Source organism: Triturus cristatus, chromosome 9 (genome assembly GCF_964204655.1).
Source record: "Triturus cristatus chromosome 9, aTriCri1.1, whole genome shotgun sequence".
NCBI classification, from domain to species: Eukaryota; Metazoa; Chordata; class Amphibia; order Caudata; family Salamandridae; genus Triturus; species Triturus cristatus.
The window spans coordinates 12,211,804-12,239,208 of record NC_140592.1 but is presented as its reverse complement, the minus strand read 5'-3'; the positions used below and the strand labels follow the sequence as shown (position 1 = coordinate 12,239,208).

Here is a 27,405-nt window from a genome sequence, read left to right as displayed (position 1 = left end):
TACAAAACAGACATTTGTCATTATTTAGAGTACCTGCAATTAATGCCTTTATGGAGGGACTTAAAAGAATAATTCCTCCCAGACTGCCACCCTCTCCGGTGTGGAATTTAAACATTGTTCTTACCAGGCTCATGGGTCCCCCATGTGAACCTCTACATAAATGTGAACTTCAGTTCCTCACATGGAAAGTAGCTTTCCTTGTCGCGATTACCTCTCTCAGAAGGATAAGTGAGATCCAGACTTTAACCATACAAGAACCATTCTTACAAATACATCATAACAAAGTGGTTCTCAAAACAAATCCAAAATTCTTTCCTAAAGTCATCTCTGCTTTTCATCTTAACCAATCAGTTGAGTTACCAGTGTTTTTCCAAAACCCAGACTCTGTGGCAGAGAGCTCTTCACACACTAGACGTCAAAAGAGCCTTACTTTATTACATTGACAGAACTAAACCCTTTCGAAAAACAAAACAACTGTTTGTAGCTTTCTCTCCACCTCATAAAGGTAAACCCATCTCCAAAGCTGGGATTGCTAGGTGGATAGTAAAATGCATTTAAATATGCTACCAAAAGGCTAAACGCACACTAACAGTTCCCCCTTGAGCGCACTCAACACGCAAACTAGGGGCTTCCATGGCATTCTTGTAGAACATTCCCTTAGATGACATTTGTAAAGCAGCGACATGGTCTACAACACACACCTTCACCAAACACTATTGTGTTGACGTACAAGCCAAGCAACAAGCTTCTGTAGGCCAGGCTGCTCTCAAAACATTGTTTCAAACCACTGCAACAGATACAGGTGACCACCGCTAGGGGATATACTGCTGTACAGTCAATGCATAGTGTACAATCTGCAGCTCATATGCCTCGAACGGAAAATGCTACTTACCAGTATGCATCTGTTCTTGGCATTTAGAGCTGCAGAGTTGTACACGCCCACCCGCCTCCCCGGAACCTGTATCTGTTGCAGTATTATGTTAATTAGATATATTCACATGGACATCTCTTACTTCTTACTGACTCCATCATTTCCCATCATGGCGAAAAACAATCTGAGGATGGAATCGATGCCCATGCGCACTATCGTCCAAGGGAGGAGTCACCTACCTCGTGACTACAAAAGACTCTTCCAAGACAACAACAACGTACAAGCATCCAAGCCCAACACCAGATGGCGATCTATGCACAGTGTACAACTCTGCAGCTCTACATGCCAAGAACAGATGCATACTGGGAAGTAGCATTTTCCTTATCCCTCTTCTATCCTTCTGCTATCCTTCCGAATCCAAATAACTGACTAACCTATCCACCGCTTAAAATGTACTTGCATGTTTCACTGTACTAATTCAACACTAATCCTCTATGGGTCCCGGAGTAATGTGCTACACGCCGAAAAAGCGCTTTGACGCCTCGTCAGGGATAGTAAGCGCTATATAAATGCAATTACAATACAATATATATCATGGACCACTAGACCATACCTTTTACTCACGCCTTTTTAGGGTCCGAGAGTAACCAGGCAAGCCCACGGTTGCTCAGGCTTACAACTGCCCGAAGGGCGCAGTTGCTTTCAACCAGGGTCCTGCCGTGAAGAATCCTGGGATTTTGGCATAATGCTCCCTTATTGTGCTCCTTAAAGGGTACCCCTCGTACCAATCAGCCTCCAGATCGCCCTGTAACTCTGCCTGCAACACAAATAAATACATTAATACGTTCAATACATTAGCCAGCCCTAACGCTGGCACGCAGGGTAAGCGGTTGGGAGGGTGACCAGGGGGGGACAAAGAGGGTGGCCAGTGGGTGGGGGCAGGAATAAATACCTGTCCTCAGTCCACCGCGCACCGAAAATGACGCCGGAGGCGCCAGACCCAAGGGACGACTCCCAGATGAGGGAGTCCCAGCGACAAGGGCGGGGGGGGGGGTGCCTGAAGCGGCACTAGGGGGCCGCCCTCCTAAGGGGCCCACTGCGAGCGCCGCGGGCAGCCACAACGGCTGCCTTTACCAGAATAAACTAGACGTTTGAAAAGTTTCGGAATTCAGAACATCACTAACTTTCAGGGAGCCCAGACTCCGAATGCCCGCGCCCAGACTTACCCCTGGGGCAGCCTCTTCCTCTAGGTGCAGTTACCGAGAAATGCCCACCCCTGCTGGGCTGTGAATCTTTTCATTTTTATTTTAATTAGGGCTTTGTAGGGTCTTAATAAAGTTCACATCTCGAGCATGAAAAACAGATGCTTGGGGGGCTGATGTGACATTGCACGGAAGGGGGAAAGGGGGAAAGGAATTAAGTCTGTGGGAAGAAACGCATTGGACTCCCACAAGTTTACAGAAAGCAGTTTTATTCTTTATAGAACATTGCTGTATTGTTAGAGTGAGAGGGAAGCTCAGCCCCGGGTCTGCCCACAGGAGATGCCCTCTGCAGGGGTCTAAGGGTGGTGTCTGGGCCTCTGGTCACAGCTCAGCTCCTGCATCTGTCTCGGGTGTGTGCTGGGGGGGAGGGGGGAGCTCAGACCGGGTCTGCCCACAGGAGATGCCCTCTGAAGGGGTCTAAGGGTGGTGTCTGGGCCTCTGGTCACAGCTCAGCTCCTGCATCCGTCTCGGGTGTGTGCTGGTGGGGGTGGGGGGAGCTCAGCCCGGGTCTGCCCACAGGAGATGCCCTCTGAAGGGGTCTAAGGGTGGTGTCTGGGCCTCTGGTCACAGCTCAGCTCCTGCATCCGTCTCGGGTGTGTGCTGGTGGGGGTGGGGGGAGCTCAGCCCGGGTCTGCCCACAGGAGATGCCCTCTGCAGGGGTCTAAGGGTGCTTGGCAGGCCCGGTGGTGTCTGGGCCTCTGCTCTCAGGAGCTCATTTCTGCATCTGTCTCGGTGAGGGGGTTCAAGGGGTGAACTCAGCCCGGGTCTGCCCACAGGAGATGCTCTCGGCTCGACTGCACTCGATAGGGGCTGCTGCTGGCACCCCCATGTTTATGTTAAACGGCGTCAGTGATCCCAGCTGCCCCCGCCCACACCCCCGTCTTGTTACTACAATAATTAGAGGTAATCTCCCCTCTCACTCCACACGAGCCTGCAGCTGAGGAGAGAGGGACACGGTTCAATGCTCCCTTTCTTCTTGAGGGCCCGGGGACCCTCGGTGATGAGGGACAGGGTCAGGCTGCGGTGGAGGGGGGTGGGGGGCGGGGGGTGGGGATGTAGGTGCTCCTTCCACGGTTCCACTCCCTGGACCCTACTCCGGGCCTGCACCTTCATTGTATTTCATTTAATGCGGTTTTATAAAGCGTGAACTTTACCCAAAGGTGTTAGGGCGCTTTGCAAAATAAGTTACAGAGGTACACAAGATAGAATGAACACGCTAAAAAGTTACATATATACAGTTCTAACTCTAACAAGTTGAATATTTATATTGTAAAAGAATAAAATAAAAAGGTGTCCTTGTTAGGTTAAAATAGGAGTAAATTACATATTTACAAAGTTGACCTCATGAGAGTGCAAGGTGAACGCAAGAGGCAAGAAATGGGTTGAATTATTCCAGGAAGTGTCTTTGGAGGAGGACAGTTTTAAGATCTATTTTGAAAGTCCGGAAAGAGGAGGTGGTTTGCTGGATGGAGGAAGCGAGTTCCAGATTCTGGTCGCATTACCAGAGAAGGATTGAGACATAAATCTTTCCCTTTTGAAGGTAGGAGGTTGGAGCAGTTCGTTTTCCGCATTGCGTGAAGGTCTAGAACCTCCAGAGATTTTGAGTTTATTCGCCAGATAGTGCGGGGTGGAGGTGTGGAAGGATTTGTGGGTGATACAGGCCGTCTTGTAAATTGACCTTGCTTCGATAAGAAGCCAGCGAAGAGACAACAGTAAGGGTGTGATGTGGTCATTTCTTTCAGCCCCATATATGAAGCGAGATGCTGAGAGGAGGATGGATTATAGAGGGGAAAGATGGGATTTGGGGAGACCAGTGAGGACAGAGTTGCGGTAGTCCAATCTGGAAAGAACCAATGATTGGACCAAGGTTTTTAGGTCTTGTTCAGGAAAGAAGCGCTGAACCCCCCAGAGAAGGCGCAGATGGGAGCGAGCATTCTTGGCGATGGAATTGATATGGAACTGTAAGTTGAGCCTTTTGTCTAGGATGACGCCTAGAGATTTGGCGCTGTCAACAATGAGAGGCTTGTTGTTGAGAATGTTCAGATAGGTTGTCCAAGATTGGCTAGGAGAGAGTGAGATCGAGAGGAGAAGCAATTCTGTTTAGGAAGGATACAGAATTAGTTGATGAGTCGACAGCTAGTGGTGGATGGAGTTGAGAGTGGTGTTGAGGATTGAAATGTCATGAGTGGAAGATACCTTTAGGTACATTTGGGTGTCACCCGCATAGAGGTGATAATGGATCCCAGATGTTTTTAGGAGATTATCCAGCGGTTCAATGTAAAGGTTGAACAGTGTGGGTGCGAGGATCGAGCCGTGTGGGGCCCCATGTCCAACAGCCATTGCAGGAGTGAGACAATTAACAATTTTGATAATCTGGGATCTGCCCAACAGGAATGCTTCAAACCTATTGAGCACTGTACCTTCAAAACCCATTCTCAGCTTTAAGGTGTTCGAAAGAGTGTTGTGATTAACAGTTTCAAAGGCTGCGGATAGGTCAAGAAGGATCAGGAGACAAGATTCACCAGAGTCAAGTACTCGCCGGGCATCATCGATCACTTGAAGTACGGCTGTTTCTGTGCTGCAGCCTTGAGTGAAGCCAGATAGGAATTCGTCAAGGAGGAAGTTGACCTTGATGTCTTTGGAAAGTTGCTTCGCCACACAACGTTCTGTGAATTTAGCAAGAAAAGGGAGGTTGGTGTTAGGGCGGAAGTTGTTGAGATCTTTCGCATCAGCAGAGGGTTTCTTAAGAAGTGTCCTGTGTCCTGTTTTAGGGCAGCAGGAAGGGAGCCTTGGTTGATGAAGAGGTTCATCAGACTGGTCCAGCAGGAGAGTGTGTGGGTGTAAAGGTCAACGGCCATGTCACTGGGGATGGGGTCGATGGAATGGTAAGAGGGTTTAGTTTCTATAATGCTTTTAAGGAGGCCGTTTCGGTGATGATGTCAAAGTTCTACCACAAGACTAAGGATTTAAGGTCCTCAGGGGGGGTCGGATGGGTGACCTGATCAACAAGTGATTTTACTTTTTCATCAAAGAATACCGCAAAATCTGCCGCTATCTGGGGGTAGTGGTCAAATATGGTGAGAGAGGGAGTTGGTCTTTCTGCTGATCTCCCTTACCCTCGCTCTTTAAAAACCTGGAAACGAGGCAGGAATCAGATAGGTTTCAAGGTCATTTATTAACCATTAAGGTTGGAGAGAGTTTAGATGTTATTTGGAGAGTTCCCCTGACTGCGGGTTACTGGAAGGTGCAGTGAGTCACTAACAGTCACTTAGATGTTACTGAGGTTCAGGGAGTGTTACAGTGAGTTGTATTGGGGCACAGTGAGCTGTGGCGAGTCACAGTGACTTACATTCAGCATGAATGAACACTTTCTTCTGAGCTATGCTCACATAGTGCCTGCGGTCACTGTCACTCTTTCTGTAAGCGGTGCCCCATGGTGGGAGGGTTTGGAACACTGAGTGCTCACTACTTTTGAAGTGAAGTGTGATGATAACTCAGACCAGCTCACTGAAGTCATGGATCGGTGCATCAGACAAGAAATGGCTACTGGGGTGTAGAGTTTCTCACTGAATCCATGGACCAGTGGATCAGACATGAGATGGCTCTTGGGGTGTAGAGTCTCTCACTGAAGCCAGGAGTGTAGAGTCTCTCACTGAAGCCATGGACCAGTGGATCAGACATGAGAGGGCTCCTGGGGTCTGGAGTCTCTCGCTGAATCCATGGACCGGTGGGTCAGACATGAGAGATGGCTCCTGGAGTGTTGAATCTCTCATTGAAACCATGGACTGAAGCCAAGGGTGTAGATTCTGTCACTGAAGCCATGGACAGGTCTATCAGACATGAGAAGGCTCCTGGGGTATCAAGTCACTCAATGAAGGCAGGGACCGGTAGAACTGACATCAGATGGCTCCTAGGGTGCAGTCTGTAACTGAAGCCAGGGGTGTTTCGTCTCTCACTGTAGCTGTGGACTTGTGGATGAGACATGAGATGGCTCCTGGAGTGTTGAATCTCTCACTTAACCCATGGGCCAGTGGATCAGACATGAGATGGCTCCTGGAGTGTTGAGTCTTTCACTGAAGCCATGGATCAGTGGATCAGACATGAGATGGCTCCTGGGGTGTAGAGTCTGTCACTGAAGCCATGGACCAGTGGATCAGACATGAGATGGCTCCTGGGTGTAGAGTCTGTCACTGAAGCCATGGACCAGTGGCTCAGACATGAGATGGCTCCTGGAGTGTTGAGTCTGTCACTGAAGCCATGGACCAGTCTATCAGACATGAGATGGCTCCTGGGGTGTAGAGTCTGTCACTGAAGCCAAGGACCAGTGGATCAGACATGGGATGGCTCCTGGGTGTAGACTCTGTCACTGAAGCCATGGACCAGTCTATCAGACATGAGATGGCTCCTGGGGTGTAGAGTCTGTCACTGAAGCCATGGACCAGTGGATCAGACATGAGATGGCTCCTGGGTGTAGAGTCCCTCACTGTAGCCATGGACCAGTGGATCAGACATGAGATGGCTCCTGGTGTGTAGAGTCTGTCACTGAAGCCATGGATCAGTGTATCAGACATGAGATGGCTCCTGGGTGTAGAGTCTGTCACTGAAGCCATGGATCAGTGGATCAGACATGAGATGGCTCCTGGAGTGTTGAATCTCTCACTTAACCCATGAGCCAGTGGATCAGACATGAGATGGCTCCTGGAGTGTTGAGTCTCTCACTGAAGCCATGGATCAGTGGATCAGACATGAGATGGCTCCTGGTGTGTAGAGTCTGTCACTGAAGCCATGGACCAGTGGATCAGACATGAGATGGCTCCTGGGGTGTAGAGTCCCTCACTGAAGCCATGGACCAGTGGATCAGACATGCGATGGCTCCTGGGTTGTAGAGTCCCACACTGTGACAGGTTCCATGTGTTCTTGATATGTTCCGTGTTCTCAGCAGACGCCTTGTTCTTGTTTGTATGAAGTGACGCCTCAGCTCCTGCTACTCGCACTGACTGTGCTGAGAGAGTAACTGTGTCATATGTCTCTTCTCTTGTGACAGCTCCACTGGCCGCCGACTCCGCAGCACGTGCACCAGTGTCAGATGGCGGGAAAGGACCCTAAGGTGGGTGCTGCTGATAAATGGTATTCATTCAACGCCAGGGGCTAAAGGGACACCTGTCCTGCCCAACAATGCAGTAAACTGTCTTTAATATAACACTCTGAGGTTCCTGTCTCACATACCTGAAGCAAACAAATAGCACTGCTCTGATTCACAGGCTGTAGCTCATGCACACAAGATCCCATGCACCTCAGGCACCCCAGATAAACTGAGGAAAAAACACAAGAAGCATACCCGTCTGAGCCACCTAAAAGGCAGACTGCAGCTGGCAATGACAGAGGAACTCCCCGCAGAGGATCAGAAGCAAACACTTGATGAGTCTGAGGTTAAACCCCTTTGTATCTGCATTGCAGACCCTGGCAGAGTACCCACACAAAGACACATGCCACATCTACTCAGAGATGTTTTCCCCAGAGTTTTATATAGCGTGAACTTGACCCGAAGGTATCAGGTATCAGAGCGCTTTACATGAGCACCAGTTGTATTACAGATTGACACATTCCTTTTTTTGTTATGTACAGGGAGATTTAGTGATCTGCCCAGAATCACAGGATGTTCAGCGTCGTTGCCGAGATTTGAATTCAGTTCCCCAGATTCAAGGTCGACCACCCTAGCAGTTAGGCCACATCCTATGCAACACTTCCACACAAAGATACACAACACATCCACACAGAGACACACAACACATCCTCACAAAGATACCAAACACATCCACACAGAGACACACAACACATCCACACACAGATTCACAACACATCCACACAGAGATATACACAACGCATCTACACAGAGACACATATCCATGCAGAGAAACATGACACATCCACAGAGACACATGACACATCCACACAAAGATACACAACACATCCACACAAAGATACACAACACATCCACACAGAGATAAAATTGCGATAAAATTGCTTCCTTTTTTCACACAAAAATACAAGATATCCATCTAGCTCTCGAGATACAAAAAGCTTCGATCAGTGGGCCCTCCGTATTGGCTGAGGGGGACAGGACCATATCTGACATCTCCCCATTGAGTACTCTCGACTCCTTCCCCCCGCTGGTCCTACAAGATCTGGAGATTTTGCTTGATAAAACTAATTCTGGCTCCCCCCTAGACATCTGCCCTTTGAAGATCATCAAGCAGTGTAGGGAATCTCTCTTACCGCCTCTACTAGAAATTATGAATCGATGTATGAGAGATGGCATCTTCCCCTTGGAGTGGAAGAGTGCAGTAGTTAAACCTCTGCTAAAGAAAGCTTCCCTTGATCCGGAGGTCCTAAAAAACTTCCGTCCGATCTCCCTGCTCCCAGCCCCTGCGAAGATGCTTGAGGCACATTTTAACAAGCATCTCGCTGCCTTTGTGGAAGGCTCGGGCTGCTTGGACTTTTCCCAACACGGATTCAGGAGGGAACACAGCACTGAGTCGGCCCTCACTATCGTGCTTGATAAGATCCGCACTAGAGTAGATGGGGGCCAGACCACCCTCCTGGTCCTGTTGGATCTAACCGCGGCCTTCGATACCCTCTCCCCCTCAATACTTATACACCGTCTGAGGGAGGTGGGGGTGAAGGACGCAGCCTTAGATCTGATGACCTCCTTCCTTAATGGAAGGGAACAAAGAGTCAAGCTGGGAGAGTTCCTATCTCCATCCCGACCGGTGCTTTGTGGGGTCCCGCAGGGGTCGGCTCTTAGTCCGACCCTATTCAACATCTACGTGACCCCACTGGCCAGATTAATTAGAACTTTCGGGATGGAGGTAGTCTCTTATGCAGATGATACCCAGATCCTCGTCTCTCTCTCCCATTCAGATGTACCAACTGCCTCCAATTTTAGATCTTGTATGGAGGCAGTTGGTCAGTGGATGGTTCAAAATTCGCTTAAGCTGAATGGGGAGAAGACTGAGGTGATGGTGTTTGGAGGGAATCAGAACACCTGGTCAGCCAGCTGGTGGCCTGATTCGCCGGGAGTATGCCCTTCCCCCACGATATCTGCTAGAAATCTTGGGGTGATGATTGATCCTGCCCTGAATATGGGCGGACAGGTTAGTAGAACCATCTCTACCTGTTGGGGCTTAATTCACACCCTGCGAAGAATCAGGAAGTATCATTCCCTACAGTCCAGAAAGCAAATAGCGGTCGCTCTCATCGGCTCACGACTGGACTACTGTAATGCGCTGTATGCAGGGCTGAATAGGAGCCTACTACAGCGCCTGCAGGTAGTCCAGAACGCCGCCGCCAGATTTGTTCTGGATGTCCCTAGACGCTCCTCGGCCACTCTGGCTAGGAGAACACTGCACTGGCTACCGGTCGAATACCGAATACGGTTTAAAGTTTTATGTATGACTTACAGAGCCATTGCAAGGAATAATGACATGGGAGTTGGTTCTATCATCTCCCACTATACTCCTGGAAGGGACTTGCGTTCCTCCAGGAAATTGCTCCTGACAGTCCCCCGTATACGAAGAGCCAAGTGGGGTGGTAGGGCTTTTTCTACTCTGGCTCCTAAATGGTGGAATGATCTTTCTTTGGATCTCAGGTCGTTGCCTTCCTTACAGAGATTCCGAAGCGCCCTCAAAACCTGTCTCTTCCTGCAAGCCTATGTGTAAGGTGGTATACTGATATTTTTATCTCTTTTAATAGGCGCCTTGATACCTGCGGGTTATTGTCTTGCGCAATATAAATTCTTTTCAATCAATCAACAATCAGAGATGCACACATCTCACACAGACATACGACACATCCACACTGTGTGACACAACACATCCACAGAGTTACACAACACATCCACACAGAGACACACACATCTCACACAGACACATGACACATCCACACATAGATACACAACACATCCATACAAAGATACACAATGCATCCCCACAGAGACACACAACACAACCACATGGAAATACACACCACATCCACATGGAGATATACACAATACATCCACACAGAGATATACACAACACAACCACACAGAGATAAATAGCCATGCAGACACACATGACACATCTACACAGAGATATGCAACACATCCACACAAAGATACACAATGCATCCACGCAGAGACAAACAACACATCCACACAGCGATACACAACACATCCACACAGAGACACACACATCTCACACAGACACATGACACATGCACGCTGAGTGACACGACACATCCACAGCAAAACACCCCCACACATAGACACATGACACATCTGTATGGAGATACACGACACACCCACACAAAGATACACAATGCCTCCACACCGAGACACACAACACATCCACATGGAGATACACAACACATCCACGCACAGATATACACAACACATCTACACAGAGACACATGACACATTTACCCAGAGATATGCAACACATCTCACAGAGGCACAGGACACATCCACGCTGTGTGACACAACAACAGATCCACACTGAGACACACCTACATATTGACACATGACACATCCACACATAGACTAATGACACACCTATAATGAGACACAGGACACATCCACACCATGTAACACTAAACACACATGTCACAACTCATCCACACAGAGACATGCGACACAATCACACAGTGACACACAACATATCCCTCAGACACTCACAACACATCCACACAGAGATACACAGCACATCCACCAAGAGACACACAACACATCCACATAGAGATGCATAACACATCCACACAGAGAAACATAACACATTCACATAGAGATGCAGGACATATCCACAGAGAGACACACCACACATCTCACAGAGGCACACACCATATCCACACAAAGATACAGAGTACACCAACACAGAGACTCATGACACAAACACACAAAGATACACAACACATTCACACGGAGACACACAACACATCCACACAAAGATACATGACACATTCACACAGACACATGACACACCCATACAGAGACACACAACACATCTCAGAGAGTACATGACACATCCACAAAAAGATACACAACACATCCACACAGAGACACACCACACATCTCACATAGTCTCTCAGTGAAGCCATGGACTGAAGCCAGGGGTGAAGAGTCTGTCACTGAAGCAGAGAAGCTGGTAAACAAGCAATTATCGCTTTTCCTAGAAAGTAACAACCTCTTAGCGGTCTCCCAAACAGGGTTCCGTCCAGGTCATGGCACGGACATCGCCCTCCTGGCAGCGGTGGAGAAGGCCAGAAGCATTCTGGACACAGGAGGATCAGTGGCAGTGATCCTCCTGGATCTCAGTGCGGCCTTCGACACTGTAGACCATCCCACCCTAATCCACCGTCTGGGAGAGATCGGACTAAAGGGTACGGCCTTGAAATGGCTAGAATCCTTCTTATCAGAACGCTCCTTCCAGGTGCGGGAAAACGACAGCTGCTCATCCACCTTCCCCCTCCGGTGCGGAGTACCACAGGGCTCATCCCTTAGCCCTACGTTATTTAACGTGTACATGGCCCCACTGGAGAAGAGGGTCAGCTCGTTCGGCGTGTCAGTTATCAACTACGCCGACGACACTCAGCTGGTCGTAACCCTTTCACACCCCCACCACGCCCCATCCGATCTCCACAGCTGCCTCTCCGAAGTACACCGATGGATGAATCTCTCCTCACTGAAACTGAATGGGTCCAAGACTGAGATCCTCTTGATGGGCCACAAGAGGCCCTCTCTACCATCTCACCTTTGGCCCAGTTGCCTAGGTGACCCTCCCGCACCCAAGGAAGAGGTCAAGAGCCTTGGTGTATGGATTGAAAAGGACATGAGCTTTAAAACTCAGGCTAAAAGAACGGCAGGGACATGCTTTGGGCTACTCAGAGCATGCAGGAAGATCTTCCCCCTGCTCCCCGATACCGCTAGGAGGCTCCTCATTCAGGGTCTCATCCTGGCAAGATTAGACTACTGTAACGCCATCTACTTGGGAGCCCCTGAAGCCACCCTGAACTCGCTGCAAAAAGTCCAAAACGCCGCCGCCCGCCTACTCACGGGCACACCTGGAAGATCCTCCGCCAGGCCGGCTCTTAAATCCCTCCACTGGCTCCCAGTCAGAGAAAGGGTCGTCTTCAAGGCCCTCTGTCTGGCCCATAAAACCCTCAACAATAACGGCCCACCTCTTCTCAAAGAACTCCTTACCCTATACAAAGCGGAGAGAGACCTGCGGTCTAGCGTAGAAAATCTTATAGTAGTTCCTAGAGTCAGAAAAGCCAAGACCGGTGGCCGTCGCTTCTCGGTTCACACGGCCAAACATTGGAACCATCTACCACAAAGACTCAGGACAGAACCGAACTACCTCCAGTTCAGAAAAACTCTAAAGACCCTCCTTTTCCCGCAGACATAATTCCATCAGACGGCTGAAACCCCTGGAGAAATAGGTCAGCGCTGGGATGATCCTTGAGTTACTACGCGCTTTATAAAACCATTAAATAAATTAAATAAATAAATAAGCCATGGACAGGTCCATCGACATGAGACGGCTCCTGGAATGTCGAGTCACTTGTGAAGCCACTGACCAGTGGATCAGACATGAGATGGCTCCTACGGTGTCAAGTCTCTCACTGAAGCCATGGACCACTGGATCAGACATGAGATGGCACCTGGGGTGTCGAGTCTCGCACTGAAGCCATGGACCAGTGGATCAGACATGAGATGGCTCCTGGAGTGTTGAGTCTCTCACTGAAGCCATGGACCAGTGGATCAGACATGAGATGGCTCCTGGGGTGTAGAGTCTCTCACTGAAGCCAGGAGTGTAGAGTCTCTCACTAAAGCCATGCACCAGTAGGTCAGACATGAGATGGCTCCTACGGTGTCAAGTCTCTCACTAAAGCCATGGACCAGTGGATCAGACATGAGATGGCTCTTGGGGTGTAGCGTCTCTCACTGAAGCCATGGATTAGTGGATCAGACATGAGATGGCTCCTGGGGTGTAGAGTCTGTTACTGAAGCCATGGACCAGTGGATCAGACATGAGATGGCTCCTGGGGGTAGAGTCCGTCACTGAAGCCATGGACCAGTGGATCAGACATGAGATGGCTCCTACGGTGTCAAGTCTCTCACTAAAGCCATGGACCCTTGGATCAGACATGAGATGGCTCCTGGAGGGTTGAGTCTCTCACTGAAGCCATTCACTAGTAGGTCAGACATGAGATGGCTCCTGGGGTGTAGAGTCCCTCACTGAAGCCATGGACCAGTGGATCAGACATGAGATGGCTCCTACGGTGTCAAGTGTCTCACTGAAGGCTTGGACCGGAGCCAGGGATGTAGAATCTGTCACTGAAGCTATGGACTGGTCCATCAGACATAAGAGGGCTCCATCAACACAAAGATACAGAACACATCCACACAGAGACACATAACACATCCATGCAGGGATGCACGACACCGCCACATAAAAATACAGAACACATCCACACAGAGACAGACACATAACACATTCACACAGAGACACACGACATATCCACACAAAGATACATGACACATTCACACAGAGATGAATAACACATCCTTGCATAGGCACATGACACATCCACACAAAGATATATGACACATTCACACATCACACATCCATACAGAGACACACAACACATCTCAGAAAATACATGACACATCCACACAAAGATACACAACACATCCACACAGAGACACAAAACACATCCATGCAGAGACGCACGACACAGCCACACAAAAATACAGAACGCATCCACACAGAGACACACAACACATCCACACAGAGACACATGACACTTCCACACAAAGTTACATGACACATTCACACAGAGACACACAACACATTTACACAGAGACACACATCACATCTACATAGAGACACTCAACACATCCACACAGAGACTAATGACACATTTCATAGAGTACACAACACATCAACACAGAGACACCCAACATATCCACACAAAGACACATTCACACACAGACACACGACCCATGATGCAGAAGTGTTGCATAGATGTTTGTAACTTGTGAATTTCCATCATCAATGACCATCCATCCAACTCCTTCACTCACGCTCAGTCTCCGGAGTACAACTGGCCCCGAAGAGACCAGGAGGGCCCGACAGACCAGAGTCCGGGCTGCTCACGCTCCGCCTCCGGAGGACGACTGGCCCCGCAGGGACCAGGAGGGCCCGACAGACCAGAGTACGGGCTGCTCACGCTCCGCCTCCAAAGGACAACTGGCCCCACAGTGACCAGGAGGGCCCGACAGACCAGAGTCCGGGCTGCTCACACTCAGTCTCCGGGGGACGACTGGTCCCGAAGGGACCAGGAGGGCTGACAGACCAAAGCACGGGCTGCTCCTGCTCAGCCTCCCAAGGACGACTGTCCCCGAAGGGACCAGGAGGGCCCAGCAGACCCAAGTCTGGGCTGCTCACGCTCCACCTCTGGAGGACGACTGGCCCCACAGTGACCAGGAGGGCCGACAGATCCGAGTCCGAGCTGCTCACGCTCTGCCTCCGGAGGACGACTGGTCCCACAGGGACCAGCAGGGCAGACAGACCAGAGTCCAGGCTGCTCACGCTCTGCCTCAGGAGGACGACTGGCCCTGAAGGGACCAGGAGGGCCTGACAGACCAGAGTCCGGGCTGCTCACGCTCCGCCTCCGGAGGACGTCTGTCCCCGCAGGGACCAGGAAGGCCCGGCAGACCAGAGTCCAGGCTGCTCGCACTCAGTCTCCGGGGGACGACTGGTCTCGAATGGATCAGGAGGGCTGACAGACCAAAGCACGGGCTGCTCCTGCTCAGCCTCCCGAGGACGACTGGCCCCGAAGGGACCAGGAGGGCCCAGCAGACCAGAGTCCGGGCTGCTCACACTCAGTCTCCGGAGGACGACTGGCCCCGAAGGGACCAGGAGGGCCCGGCAGACCAGAGTCCAGGCTGCTCATGCTCTGCCTCAGGAGGACGACTGGTCCCGAAGGGACCAGGAGGGCCCAGCAGACCAGAGTCCGGGCTGCTCACGCTCCGCCTCTGGAGGACGACTAGCCCCACAGGGACCAGGAGGGCCGACAGATCCGAGTCCGAGCTGCTCACGCTCCACCTCCGGAGGACGACTGGCCCCACAGAGACCAGGAGGGCCCGGCAGACCAGAGTCCGGGCTGCTCAGTCTCCGGAGGATGACTGGCCCCGAAGGGACCAGGAGGGCCCAGCAGACCAGAGTCCGGGCTGCTCCCGCTGCGCCTCCGGAGGACGACTGGCCCCGAAGGGACCAGGAGGGCCCAGCAGACCAGAGTCCGGGCTGCTTCCGCTTAGTCTCCGGAGGACGACTGGCCCCGAAGGGACCAGGAGGGCCCGGCAGACCAGAGTCCGGGCTGCTTCCGCTCAGTCTACGGAGGACGACTGGCCCCGAAGGGACCAGGAGGGCCCGGCAGACCAGAGTCTGGGCTGCTTCCGCTCAGTCTACAGAGGACGACTGGCCCCGAAGGGACCAGGAGGACCCGGCAAACCAGAGTCCGGGCTGCTTCCGCTCAGTCTACAGAGGACGACTGGTCCTGAAGTGACCAGGAGGGCCTGACAGACCAGAGTTCGGGCTGCTCACGCTGCGCCACAGGAGGGCCCGACAGACCAGAGTCCGGGATAAGCTGCGTCTGGGTGTAGTCCAGTTTCATGTTGATGCTACCCACTGATAAAAGGTTTATTAATAAATTAGCCTCGGCATTGCCTGTCCCACAGGGGTACCCCAGGAGTACGTCACTGAAGGGGAGACTCTCCTTCTGATACAGAGGCACCTTGTGGTGGTCTCTGTACCGCAGACCCACCCGTGGTAGGGACACGCTTCCGCTGCCTTCCCCTTAAAGAGACTCACACAGCATCAGCAACTCTTTCCCGCCACTATTTTAGACGGTATTGGGTCTTTCTCATTCTAAGTGAGGCCAGTGCTGTAAAGTAAAGGCAAACTTTCTATCAACAAAGGCTCAAATGTGTGCTAATGAGGCTACATTGATGCTACTCTACGCGTAGGTTTGCTGTCCCGGTGCTACTAGATCGAATGCATGGTCAGTTGGGAAGATGTTCTGAGACTCTGAAGGCTTCAGGATAGTCAGTGTTAGTGAGCCTGGAAGAGACCGAATCAGTGCATCTCTGTGTGGAAGCAAGGATGGGGCCAGTGGGCGGTGTCTACAATGATTGACTCCTGTCTGTAGGGAGATGATTGGATGTGACTGCAGGGGAGTGTCTGGAAAGTGTAAGCCTGAGTGCTCTGGAAGATTGCAGAGCGAGATATCAGCATTGAAAAAGAGCAGTTCACAAGTGACTTGCCTGAGAAACAACCCTCCCGCCCCGGCAAGCAGAAGTGTGGGGGGGGCTCTCTTTGGGACAATCCTGATGGTAGAAGGGGCCCCATAATGGAGGTCTGATTGGATCCTAGAGGGCCCAAGGGATGAAAAGCCTATCACAAGGCCAGGTCTGAGCCACTGGTGGCCATATTCTGCAAGACCAATTAGCCACCGCTGAGGTCCGGACTGTCCTGAAGACCCAAACACTACGCGAATGGCAGTAGGGCAGAGACGTAAGTGTATATAGGAGTGGAGCTGGTATGGGGTGACTGGAGTCCCCAGGTTGAGGTGTGAAATCTTAGTTAAGCTGAGATGTGAACTAGTACCTAACCTAACTAGGAATCCAGTCTTGTGGTTATGATGTAGGTTCCTGGTTAAGTTGGGATGTGGTCTAGTTATTATGGTGTGTAGGTTAAGCTGTGAAGCAGTCGGATGACTAAGGTGTGGTCTTATGCTAAAGTTGTGATGTCATCTTGGGGTTCAGGTGTGGTCTATTTCTTATGTTGAGATGTGCTTTTAGTGTTTGTGTGAGCTCTTGGTTATGCCGAGATGTAGTGTAGCGTCAGAGTTGAGATGTGGTCTCATGAATGAGGTGTGGCCTCTTAGTTAAGTTGAGATGTAGTCTGGTGTCTAGGTTCAGATATGGCCTTGTGGTTGTGGTGTGTCCATTGTTACGTTGGGATGAGGTCTGATGGCTGCTGTGTAGTCTGTAAGTTGACATGACGCTGGGATGAGGTCTGATGGTTGCTATGTTGTCTGTAAGTTGACATGCAGTGGAACGGTTGAAGTGTTGCCTTGTCCTTGAGTTGTGATGTGGACATGTGGTTGAGGTGTGTCCACTGTTACGCTGGGATGAGGTCTGATGGCTGCTGTGTAGTCTGTAAGTTGACATGTAGTGGAACGGTTGAAGTGTTGTCTTGTCCACGAGTTGTGATGTGGACGTGTGGTTGAGGTGTGTCCACTGTTACGCTGGGATGAGGTCTGATGGTTGCTATGTTGTCTGTAAGTTGACATGCAGTGGAACGGTTGAAGTGTTGCCTTGTCCTTGAGTTGTGATGTGGACATGTGGTTGAGGTGTGTTCACTGTTACGCTGGGATGAGGTCTGATGGTTGCTATGTTGTCTGTAAGTTGACATGCAGTGGAACGGTTGAAGTGTTGACTTGTCCACGAGTTGTGATGTGGACGTGTGGTTGAGGTGTGTCCACTGTTACGCTGGGATGAGGTCTGATGGTTGCTATGTTGTCTGTAAGTTGACATGCTGTGGAACGGTTGAAGTGTTGTCTTGTCCACGAGTTGTGATGTGGACGTGTGGTTGAGGTGTGTCCACTGTTACGCTGGGATGAGGTCTGATGGTTGCTATATTGTCTGTAAGTTGACATGCAGTGGAACGGTTGAAGTCTTGTCTTGTCCACGAGTTGTGATGTGGACTTGTGGTTGAGGTGTGTCCATTGTTACGCTGGGATGAGGTCTGATGGCTGCTGTGTAGTCTTTAAGTTGACATGCAGTGGAACGGTTGAAGTGTTGTCTTGGCCTTGAGTTGTGATGTGGACGTGTGGTTGAGGTGTGTCCATTGTCACGCTGGGATGAGGTCTGATGGTTGCTATTGTGTCTGTAAGTTGACATGCAGTGTAACGGTTGAAGTGTTGCCTTGGCCTTGAGTTGTGATGTGGACATGTGGTTGAGGTGTGTCCACTGTTACGTTGAGATGAGGTCTGATGGTTGCTATGTTGTCTGTAAGTTGACATGCAGTGTAACGGTTGAAGTGTTGCCTTGGCCTTGAGTTGTGATGTGGACATGTGGTTGAGGTGTGTCCACTGTTACGTTGAGATGAGGTCTGATGGTTGCTATTGTGTCTGTAAGTTGACATGCAGTGTAACGGTTGAAGTGTTGCCTTGGCCTTGAGTTGTGATGTGGACATGTGGTTGAGGTGTGTCCACTGTTACGTTGAGATGAGGTCTGATGGTTGCTATGTTGTCTGTAAGTTGACATGCAGTGGAATGGTTGAAGTCTTGTCTTGGCCTTGAGTTGTGATGTGGACTTGTGGTTGAGGTCTGGTCTAATTTGTTACATTGAGATGTTGTCTGGTGTTTGCGGTGTAAGCCTCTGGTTACGCTGTGATGTAGCCTGGTGTCTAAATAGAGATGTGTTGGCTGTTGTCTAGGTTGAAATATGGCCTCGTGCTTGAGGGGTAACTTAATATTAAGTTTGGGTGTGATGCAGTGCTTATATTAACATGTGGGCCACTAACTAAATTGCCATTACAGACAGATCGCTTTATTTGTGAAGCGTAAATTAGAAGATCATGGAAATAGGGTGAACCCCATTATTAAGCATCTAGGACTGGATTTCAAACAATTTATTTACCTTTTAATAACAACCATTATATATTTTTTTTCCTTCAGTTGGACTGTGCAAATTTCCTTCGTGTTCTCCACATCTACAACCACACCCACCTGTTTGCCTGTGGAACCGCCGCTTTTCACCCCAGGTGTGCGTTCATTGACGTGAGCATTTTTCATAAGGTGAGCTCCATGTTCGGCAAAGTACACATTTGTTGAAGGGATACATTTGTCTCCTGTAGAGAGTAATTGCCCTGGTCAGTAAATAAATGTGCTTGGGTTCTCCTGCGCTTGGCAGAGGGTGGCAGGGTGGGTATAGTTAGAGGCGATCAGGCGTCCAAGAGAGCAGGAGACCACCCCAAAGCTCAGCTGCACTGATCATGTGGTCCGTCGGCTGCGCTGCCGCCTCTGGTGCAGGAAACCAGGGTTCGAGCCTCGAGGTCGCGTCCACATCCTGTGATTCTGGGCAAATCACTTAATCTCTCCCCGTGCCTGAATGTGTAATGTAAATACGGTGCTATGTAAAGCGCTCCAATACCTTCGGGTCGAGTTCGCGCTATTTAAATATGCAACAAAAAAAAGACGTTCTTCCTCCTCTGTAACCGACAGTGTGAGCTCGTATGTTCACCCAAACAGCGCCCCTGCTGGTGAGACATCGAAGGCGTCCTTTCTCCTCCATAACCCATAGTGTGAGCTGTACTCCCACCCAAACAGCGCCCCTGCTGGTGAGATACTCATTGGTTTCTAATCTCCAATTCCACAGAGTTCACAGACTGAGCTTTCACTCCCAAGAAGTTCTAGTATCTTAAGTGGCCCAGCACTTGTCAGGAGTGAGTCCCAGGAATGCAAACATGCTTTGGCAAAGCCAATAGGCCTTAAGTTAGAATGCTGACGCATGCAGACACAAGCATACACAAGTGTGAATTGTGCCAGCCAGTATTTGTATACATTAGCACATCAAAGCTGGATGCCCTGACTTTGCCAATGCTTGTGTTTTTTTTCTTATTTGGACTTGTAGCTCTCCATCGTCACTGCTGTCACTGCACTCTCAGCTGTCTTTCCACAGATCTTCTTGCTGCACAACGACAAAGCAAATAAATATAACTTCAGCTCATTAACACTGCATGTCGCTGCTGGGATTATGAAGAGCACTTGACTCTAATGCACATCACTGTCTTCATGTTGTGGTCTGTCGCACCGCCACCAACTGAGCACACGTTTACTACAACATGCCATAGACATCTCCGTCCACGAACTGTTGGACGCAGATGGACGTTTAACCATACTGTAGACGGTCATCATGCCATAAACATCTCTGTCCATGAACTGTTGGATGCAGATGGACGTTTAACCATACTGTAGATGGTCATCATGCCATAGACATCTCTGTCCATGAACTGTTGGACGCTGATGGACGTTTAACCATACTGTAGATGGTCATCATGCCATAGACATCTCCGTCCACGAACTGTTGGACGCTGATGGACGTTTAACCATACTGTAGACGGTCATCATGCCATAGACATCTCCGTCCACGAACTGTTGAACGCTGATGGACGTTTAACCATACTGTAGATGGTCATCATGCCATAGATATCTCTTTGAAAGAACTATTGGTCGCAGGTGGACATTTAAACATAATGCCGGTTTGGGCTCCAACTCAAGCTCTGCTCAGTCAGGACCCAGAGCCCACCTATGGAGAACCTACTCGGAAAAACAACACATGAGGTAATTCTCACCCCCAGATACCGCATCAAGGATCACTACGACATCTCAAACATAGGTGATATACTTTGTCTATTCAAACATATCTCCACCTTGCCCAAACACAATCGGACGACCCAGCTTGGGTCAAGTTTCTGAGCCTACTTGGGGACCCCCATGGTGAATCTACCTCGATAGGGTTGAGCAGCCACACTCAGCAAGTGTTAACACCAAAAGAACTGTCCCTCATGGCTGAATGGGGCATAGATATTGCACACCCCGCACCAGAGAAATACCCACATGTGCTAAAAGTAACTCCACTAAAGAAAGAAGTCTACTTCATTCTAAGGGGCGCAGTTGGCAATCACCTGGGGAACAATTGAATGAATGAATGAATGAAGCGCACTTATAGAGCACATGGCTACTCAGCAAGAGTGTACCGGCGCTAATAGTCACCAACTAACATACTTGACAACCACACCTAGCACTGAAAGAACCAGAGGGCATATTAGCAAGGGCAGTATCGGCGCTTTAGCGGCACTTTTTGCCGATAAAGCGGCGATATTTTTATCGCCCTAATAGCAAACTGTCGCTAACAGCTGCTAGCGACAGCTTAATGGCGATAGTGACCGTTTTTTCACCGCTTTGCATGTCAGCGATATTTATCGCTAATGACATGCAAAGTGGGCGTTCCTCACTAAAAGTAATAGGAAAAAGCCGCTAACACAACTTCTCCCTATTAGCAATGCCCGCGAAGCGATAATAAAACTCGCGCTGACTGCGATTATCGCTGGATTTTAACACCTGCTAAAATCCTGACTCAGCCATTGTTTTCTATGGGAGGTGGATTCTACGGCTGAATCCTCACCTGCCTATTAATGACTTTTTCCTTAGCAATGGAAATTCATCGCTGGAATTCCCGCGTTATTGCTGGAGAATCGCTGCTATGGCTGGTTTATTATCGCCTTGGAGATAAACGTTGATAATAACGATAGCCGGCGATAAAAAATACAGCGCTAAGCGCGCTTAGCGATAATTATCGCTCAGCCTTTGCTAATATGCCCCCAGGTTTTAAGAACTTTCTTAAAAACCGCCAGGTCCGCCATAGATCTGAGAGAATCCAGGAGTTTGTTCCACGCTTGAGCTCCCAGAAGCCTGAAGGATCTGCCCCCAGCCCAGGCTACGTGTATTCTGGGGATGCAGGCCAGGCCCATGGAGGATGACCTCAGGAATCTGGCAGACAAGTAGTGGCTGACTCTTGCCCTGAGGTAGCCAGCGCCCTTACCATAAAGGGCTTTGGAGAACAATATCGGGGCCTTAAGGTTGATCCTTTTACTCATAGGGAGCCAGTGTAATGCCTTAAGATGCGGAGTCATGCGGGTCCTGGGCTTGAGCCTTAGGACCAGTCTGGCCGCGGCATTTTGGACCACTTGGAGGCGCTGGAGGAGATAACCTGGGAGGGCCAGGTGCAAAATATTTGCGTTGTCCAGTCTGGAGGTAACCAGAGCCTGGACCATGGTTTTCCTGGTGTCAAGTGAAAGAAGAGGTAGAAACTTTCTCAACATACGTAGCATGCCAAAGCAAATGCCCACTACGGATTGTATTTGAGGTCTCACAGAGAGCGCTGTATATATAAATGCCGAGATTTCAACAGAAACGCCAAACTATCACAATTCATACAGAATAACCTGCACACATGAGCAAAGGAAAGTATTCTCGTGCGAGCCGACAAAAATTGCATCAGAATTCTTGGAACTAACACACAATTATCTGTTATATCCTGGAATGTGGCAGGCCTTGTCTTAGGATCAACTCACTTTTGGGACCTTATAAGTATTTATGCAACTGTTGCATGGCTAAACACTTATAAAGTCCCAAAGGCGAGACCTATCGGCTATGCCAACGCTTGTTTTCTTTCTAATCGCAGCACCGGCGCTTTACTTTTAACATTAAAAGTAAAGCGCGGGTGCCGCGATTATAGCAAAAGTAAAGAAATAGATGTTTGTTTCTATTTCTTTACTTTTGCTATAATCACGGCACTGGCGCAAAAGTAAATCACTGGTGCCGCGATTAGAAAGCTAAAAATGCTACCACCAGTCACAGCTTGTAGTGCATGTGCACGAGTGGTGCGCGCGCAGCAGTAAAAACGCCAAACCATCACAATGCACACAGAATAACCTGCACAAATGAGCAAAGGAAAGTATTCTCGTGCGAGCCGACACTAATTGCATCAGAATTCTTGGAACTAACACACAATTATCTGTTATATCCTGGAATGTGGCAGGCCTTGTCTTAGGATCAACTCCGCAATCAACCACATTCAAAACAAGCATTGGCATAGCCAATAGGTCTCGCTTTTGGGACCTTATAAGTATTTAGTTATGCAATTGTTGCATGGCTAAACACTTATAAAGTCCCAAAGGCGAGACCTATCGGCTATGCCAATGCTTGTTTTCTTTCTAATCGTGGCACCGGTGCTTTACTTTTAACATTAAAAGTAAAGCGCGGTTGCCGCGATTATAGCAAAAGTAAAGAAATAGATGTTTGTTTCTATTTCTTTACTTTTGCTATAATCGCGGCACTGGCGCAAAAGTAAATCACCAGTGCCGCGATTAGCAAGCTAAAAATGCTACCACCAGCCACAGCTTGCAGTGCATGTGCGCGAGTGGTGCGCGTGCAGCAGTAATTACGCCATATGGCGCCTCTGCTGAAGCGCGCGCCCGGTGCACATGCACTGTAAGCTGTAGCCGGCGGTAGCATTTTTTAAAGCCCTTACTAAAGTCTCTTCGAGCAGCGCATGTGTGCTAACTCAGCGAAACCTAAAAACAACATCCTCTGCCTACAGGAGACTTGGGCCACCGAACCCACAATCCTTCCAGGTTTCTACGAGCTACACACCACAGCCACAAAACGCAACGTCTTTGAGCGGGTATCTGACGGACTCTCAATCTACATGAATCAAGCTTGCAGAATGTTGACTACTGCAATCACAACCAATATCACAGACCTGCAAGCAGCGCTCATTAGTCGGCTAAAAAGCAACAACAACTCAACCCGTCTGCTGCTAATGAACTGCTATGTTAACCCTGCTTTCCACCCAAAAAACAAGCTTTAAAAACACAAGCAACAAAAATTGACGATCTTCTAAATAAATATGTCTCACATTTTTCAGTAATTGTCGAAGACTTGAATATCCAGAAGTTGGGGAACCTGCAAACCCACCCGACCCTCCAGAGAGGCAGCTCTCCTGCAGCGCCTCTTTGACAGTCATAGCCGGGCCTCCGTGCACGTCATCAAAGAGGCCCAGGACCCCCTCTGGTTCCCATTCCCCTCTTTCAGGGACAAATCTACAATTGACTACATTTTAATCTCAGACCAATTAACACCATATCTCAGCAACTTCGAAGTGGACAACAGGGTTGAGAGTGACTATAGACCGTAGAGGGCAACTCTCCAATTAGACGGTAAAGCTGCCCCACAACTGCAAACACTAGGGGATCCAACCGGGGAGGAGTGCCACAAAGTCCTGAGCAGAATAAAATGGTCTGCAAAACTCGGCCTAAAACTCACCGATTGAATCACATCTAAAGAGTCAAACCCAACGGCAACAAGCACTGTCCCCCTTCGGGTCCACTGGGAAGCACTTCTAGCAGATCTCAAACAAGCCCTCGGGGGCAGATCCTGAATCACTCAGACGCAGGTCACTCGCGCCCATCCATTCCACTTACACATTCAACCAAAGGAATTATATACAACCAAACGCTGTCTTTTAAAGGCCTTGAAGGCAGGAAGAAAAGGGAACAAAAACGTACAAACACAAACAATCCCTGCACTTCGTAAGAAGTACAGAAAGAACTTCTGGCAGTTAAGAACCAAGAAGATTGAGGCAGATTGGCTGAAAAGCTTCACCCTCCTCAAAGAAAGGGGACATATTCAACTCTGGAAGAGCATCAATCAACACAGCAAGACCGGTCAGACAAAGGAGAACGGAGCGGCAGCCAACGAGTGGGTCAACGACGTCAAACAGTTACACCTCTACCATCAGAATACAACATATACAAACCCATAGCAAGTTTCATCAGCACCACGTCAGGTCCCCCAAATACCCAGTATCACAGAGCCCAAGGTACCCGACCCAATCAAAAAACATGAGGACGGATGGAGCCCCAAGACCCAATGGGGTTCCTGCATCTGTGTTCAAAGCCTCACACGTACACTGGTCAGGACGGGTCACGCCACTTTTCAAGCACGTCTACGCCACCTCAATTATTTCATCTTCATGGAAAGGATCAATCCTCTTCCCAATCCATAAAAAGGGGGACCGTACGAAACCGGAAAATTACTGTCTCATTGCTTTACTAGACCTAGAAGCAAAAGTGTACGACAGAATACTACTGAAAGAACAAGAAGCCTGGGCGAACATCCTCCCCTTTTTCCAATCCGGATTCAGGCTGGAAAGCTCTACCACGGATGACGACCTAGCACTGGGTCACCTGTCACATCGAGCTACACAGCCGACGCAACCTCCTCTTTTTTGCTGATTCGTAGACTACAGTGCAGCATTTGACCGGGTGGACCGAGGGAAACAGTGGGAGAAACTAGCCACCTTAGGCAGCTACTAAAGGCTATAACTGCATCACACCATGAGGACTTGGGTCCGAATGAAGGCCAGCCGATCCATTGTAACAGCAAAGGAGTCAACCGAGAGCGGACTGAAACAAGGCTGCGTCCTCGCCCCCTTCTCTTTCTTCTGTACACAGCAGATGTGGGCAAAGCTTTGGAAGGTGCTTGTCTACTAACACCAAGGCAGGGGAAGGCGGGGCTTCAAATCCTCCAGTATGCTGATGATATTGTAATAATGGATCACTCGCGGACCGGCCTACAGAAAGCCCTTAATGCACTCCACAGGTACAATCAAAAGAACAATCTCACGGTGAACTAGGAGGAGACTAAGATAGATCTTTTGAAAGCACCTATGAAAGAAAACGGCTCAGTGGCGCCGAGCTGACCTGCAAATTAAAACATGCACGGGTTATAACCATCTTGGCGTCAGGCTATCAGACGGGGCGAAACCAGTGGCCCACTTAAAAGACCCAAGAAGCAAGGGAGCTGGCATCGTTTACAGCTTGAAACATTTAACTAGTAATTACCCAGTCCAACCGCTGGACCCATCCCAAAGGTTCAGAGAGCTAAACTAGTCCCCTCCCTCAATTCCCCTCACCTAGCCTTCCCCGGTGCACTGAACAAGTATCTCATGAATTTCCAAATCTCCGATTACAAGAAAGTTTTAACACTTCCCCCGCAGGCTAGGAGAGCCATGATGAGACTGGAGCTGTGCCTCGCTGGTCCGGATATTTTATGCTCAGGGGACATAATAAAATATGACATCAGCGCTCTGCGTGCCTCAGCACCCTCTCTGAAAGACAATCAAAGCAATCTTCGAGGAGGCAGGCTCCCCATGGCAGGCACAGCTGAGAGCGGCCACAAGCCTCCCTGAAAGAGAAGCTTGCAATCTGCAAAACCAGGACATCCCGGCTACAGCCTGGAAAGAGACAGTGAACACACAGGCTAAGAAACCGCCATGTGAAAGGGACTTGGAAAGTTTACACCACAGAGCAAACCTTGCCACATTGGATGCCTCTGAATTCTTGGGCAAACCTCAGCCTTTCTTCGAGCAAGCACTGACAGCCCACGGTCGGAAAAGAATCACCTATATGAGAAGGCTTACACTGCCTATCATGGACTTCAATCCATCCTGGACCCGGCGGGACAACTCAGTCGCCTACTGTCAATGCAGCTGCAAACGCGAATCCTGGCTTCATCTGCTGTGCTGCTGCCCAAACAAGGCAAGCGAGCGACGTCGCCTGATAATTCCAATTTGCAGGTCTTACGGCCTCAGACACTGCAGAGAAGTCTCAGCTCTGCCAATACAACACAAACCCCGGCCAGACTGTGGAAATGTACAGACGCAGTTCGGGCCGCACTGACATAAACCACCAAAGCTATTAGCAGCAACTAACTGGCCACAGAGATCGAACGATAATGATCAAAGGTTCAGCAAAGCAAAATAACAATCTGGCATCAGCATTAAAACTAACAAGCCTTGGTTTCGATCACATTCAACACAAGAAACTCCAGGAACACCAGGAAATATGGGGCATACCAGCAAGAACCGGCCATGAATAACGCAGAGCGCGCTTAGCGCTTTGTTATTCATCGCCGTCTATCTCTGGAATTTATCGCCCTGGTAGCGCGTTATCAACAACGCGTTTCTCAAGGGCGATAAAAATCCAGAGATAGCGGGGGAAATCGCCGTTTTGCAGGGAACAACGCTGGTTTTCTGCAAAGACAGTTATTATCAAAAAAGGATTTTTTATTTGTAAATTACGGTTTGCCTGGACAAGGTTCGCGAACATCTACGGCAAGTCGCTGTCTTCGACTTGACTAACTATTTCAACGGCTTCCCAAAAGGCGGGGGGTGACTCGCCTGCACTAGCACAGACTCACTCCACAAGAGGCAGGTCAGTCTTCTGAGCATCCTGTAAGGGGTTCCACTTAGGACATTTGTGATGCTGACACTTGGGCTTCTTCTCACAATGTTGTGAACCCTTATGACTTGCAGGTGGGCGGTGCATTATCAACAGACTTTGGGTTGCATGTTTTGTTGCTTGTGAGGTCTTAAGGCCTGGTTCAAAGTTTGGAGGACAGTGTACCCCAAACAAATGTAACAGAGTACCCTGTCGAGCAAACCTCGGTCCACTCACCTCATTTATAGATAGGCGGTGCTTAATTTGTCTGTCAACGGCGCCCCAGTTGGCTCTGTCAACAGAAAGCTTCCTTCGATGGGGT

At 49.5% G+C, this 27,405-nt stretch overlaps 1 protein-coding gene across 1 annotated transcript in view; it reads left to right on the top strand.

Moving 5' to 3' along the window:
- The window catches only part of LOC146797257 (semaphorin-3A-like), a 366,005-nt gene that overhangs the window by 171,845 nt on the left and 166,755 nt on the right, over positions 1 to 27,405 (top strand). The window contains exons 3-4 of the mRNA XM_085624230.1: positions 7,178 to 7,240; positions 18,916 to 19,035. Of these exons, the coding sequence (XP_085480356.1) occupies positions 7,178 to 7,240; positions 18,916 to 19,035 (183 nt within the window). The remainder of the gene's footprint in view (positions 1 to 7,177; positions 7,241 to 18,915; positions 19,036 to 27,405) is intronic.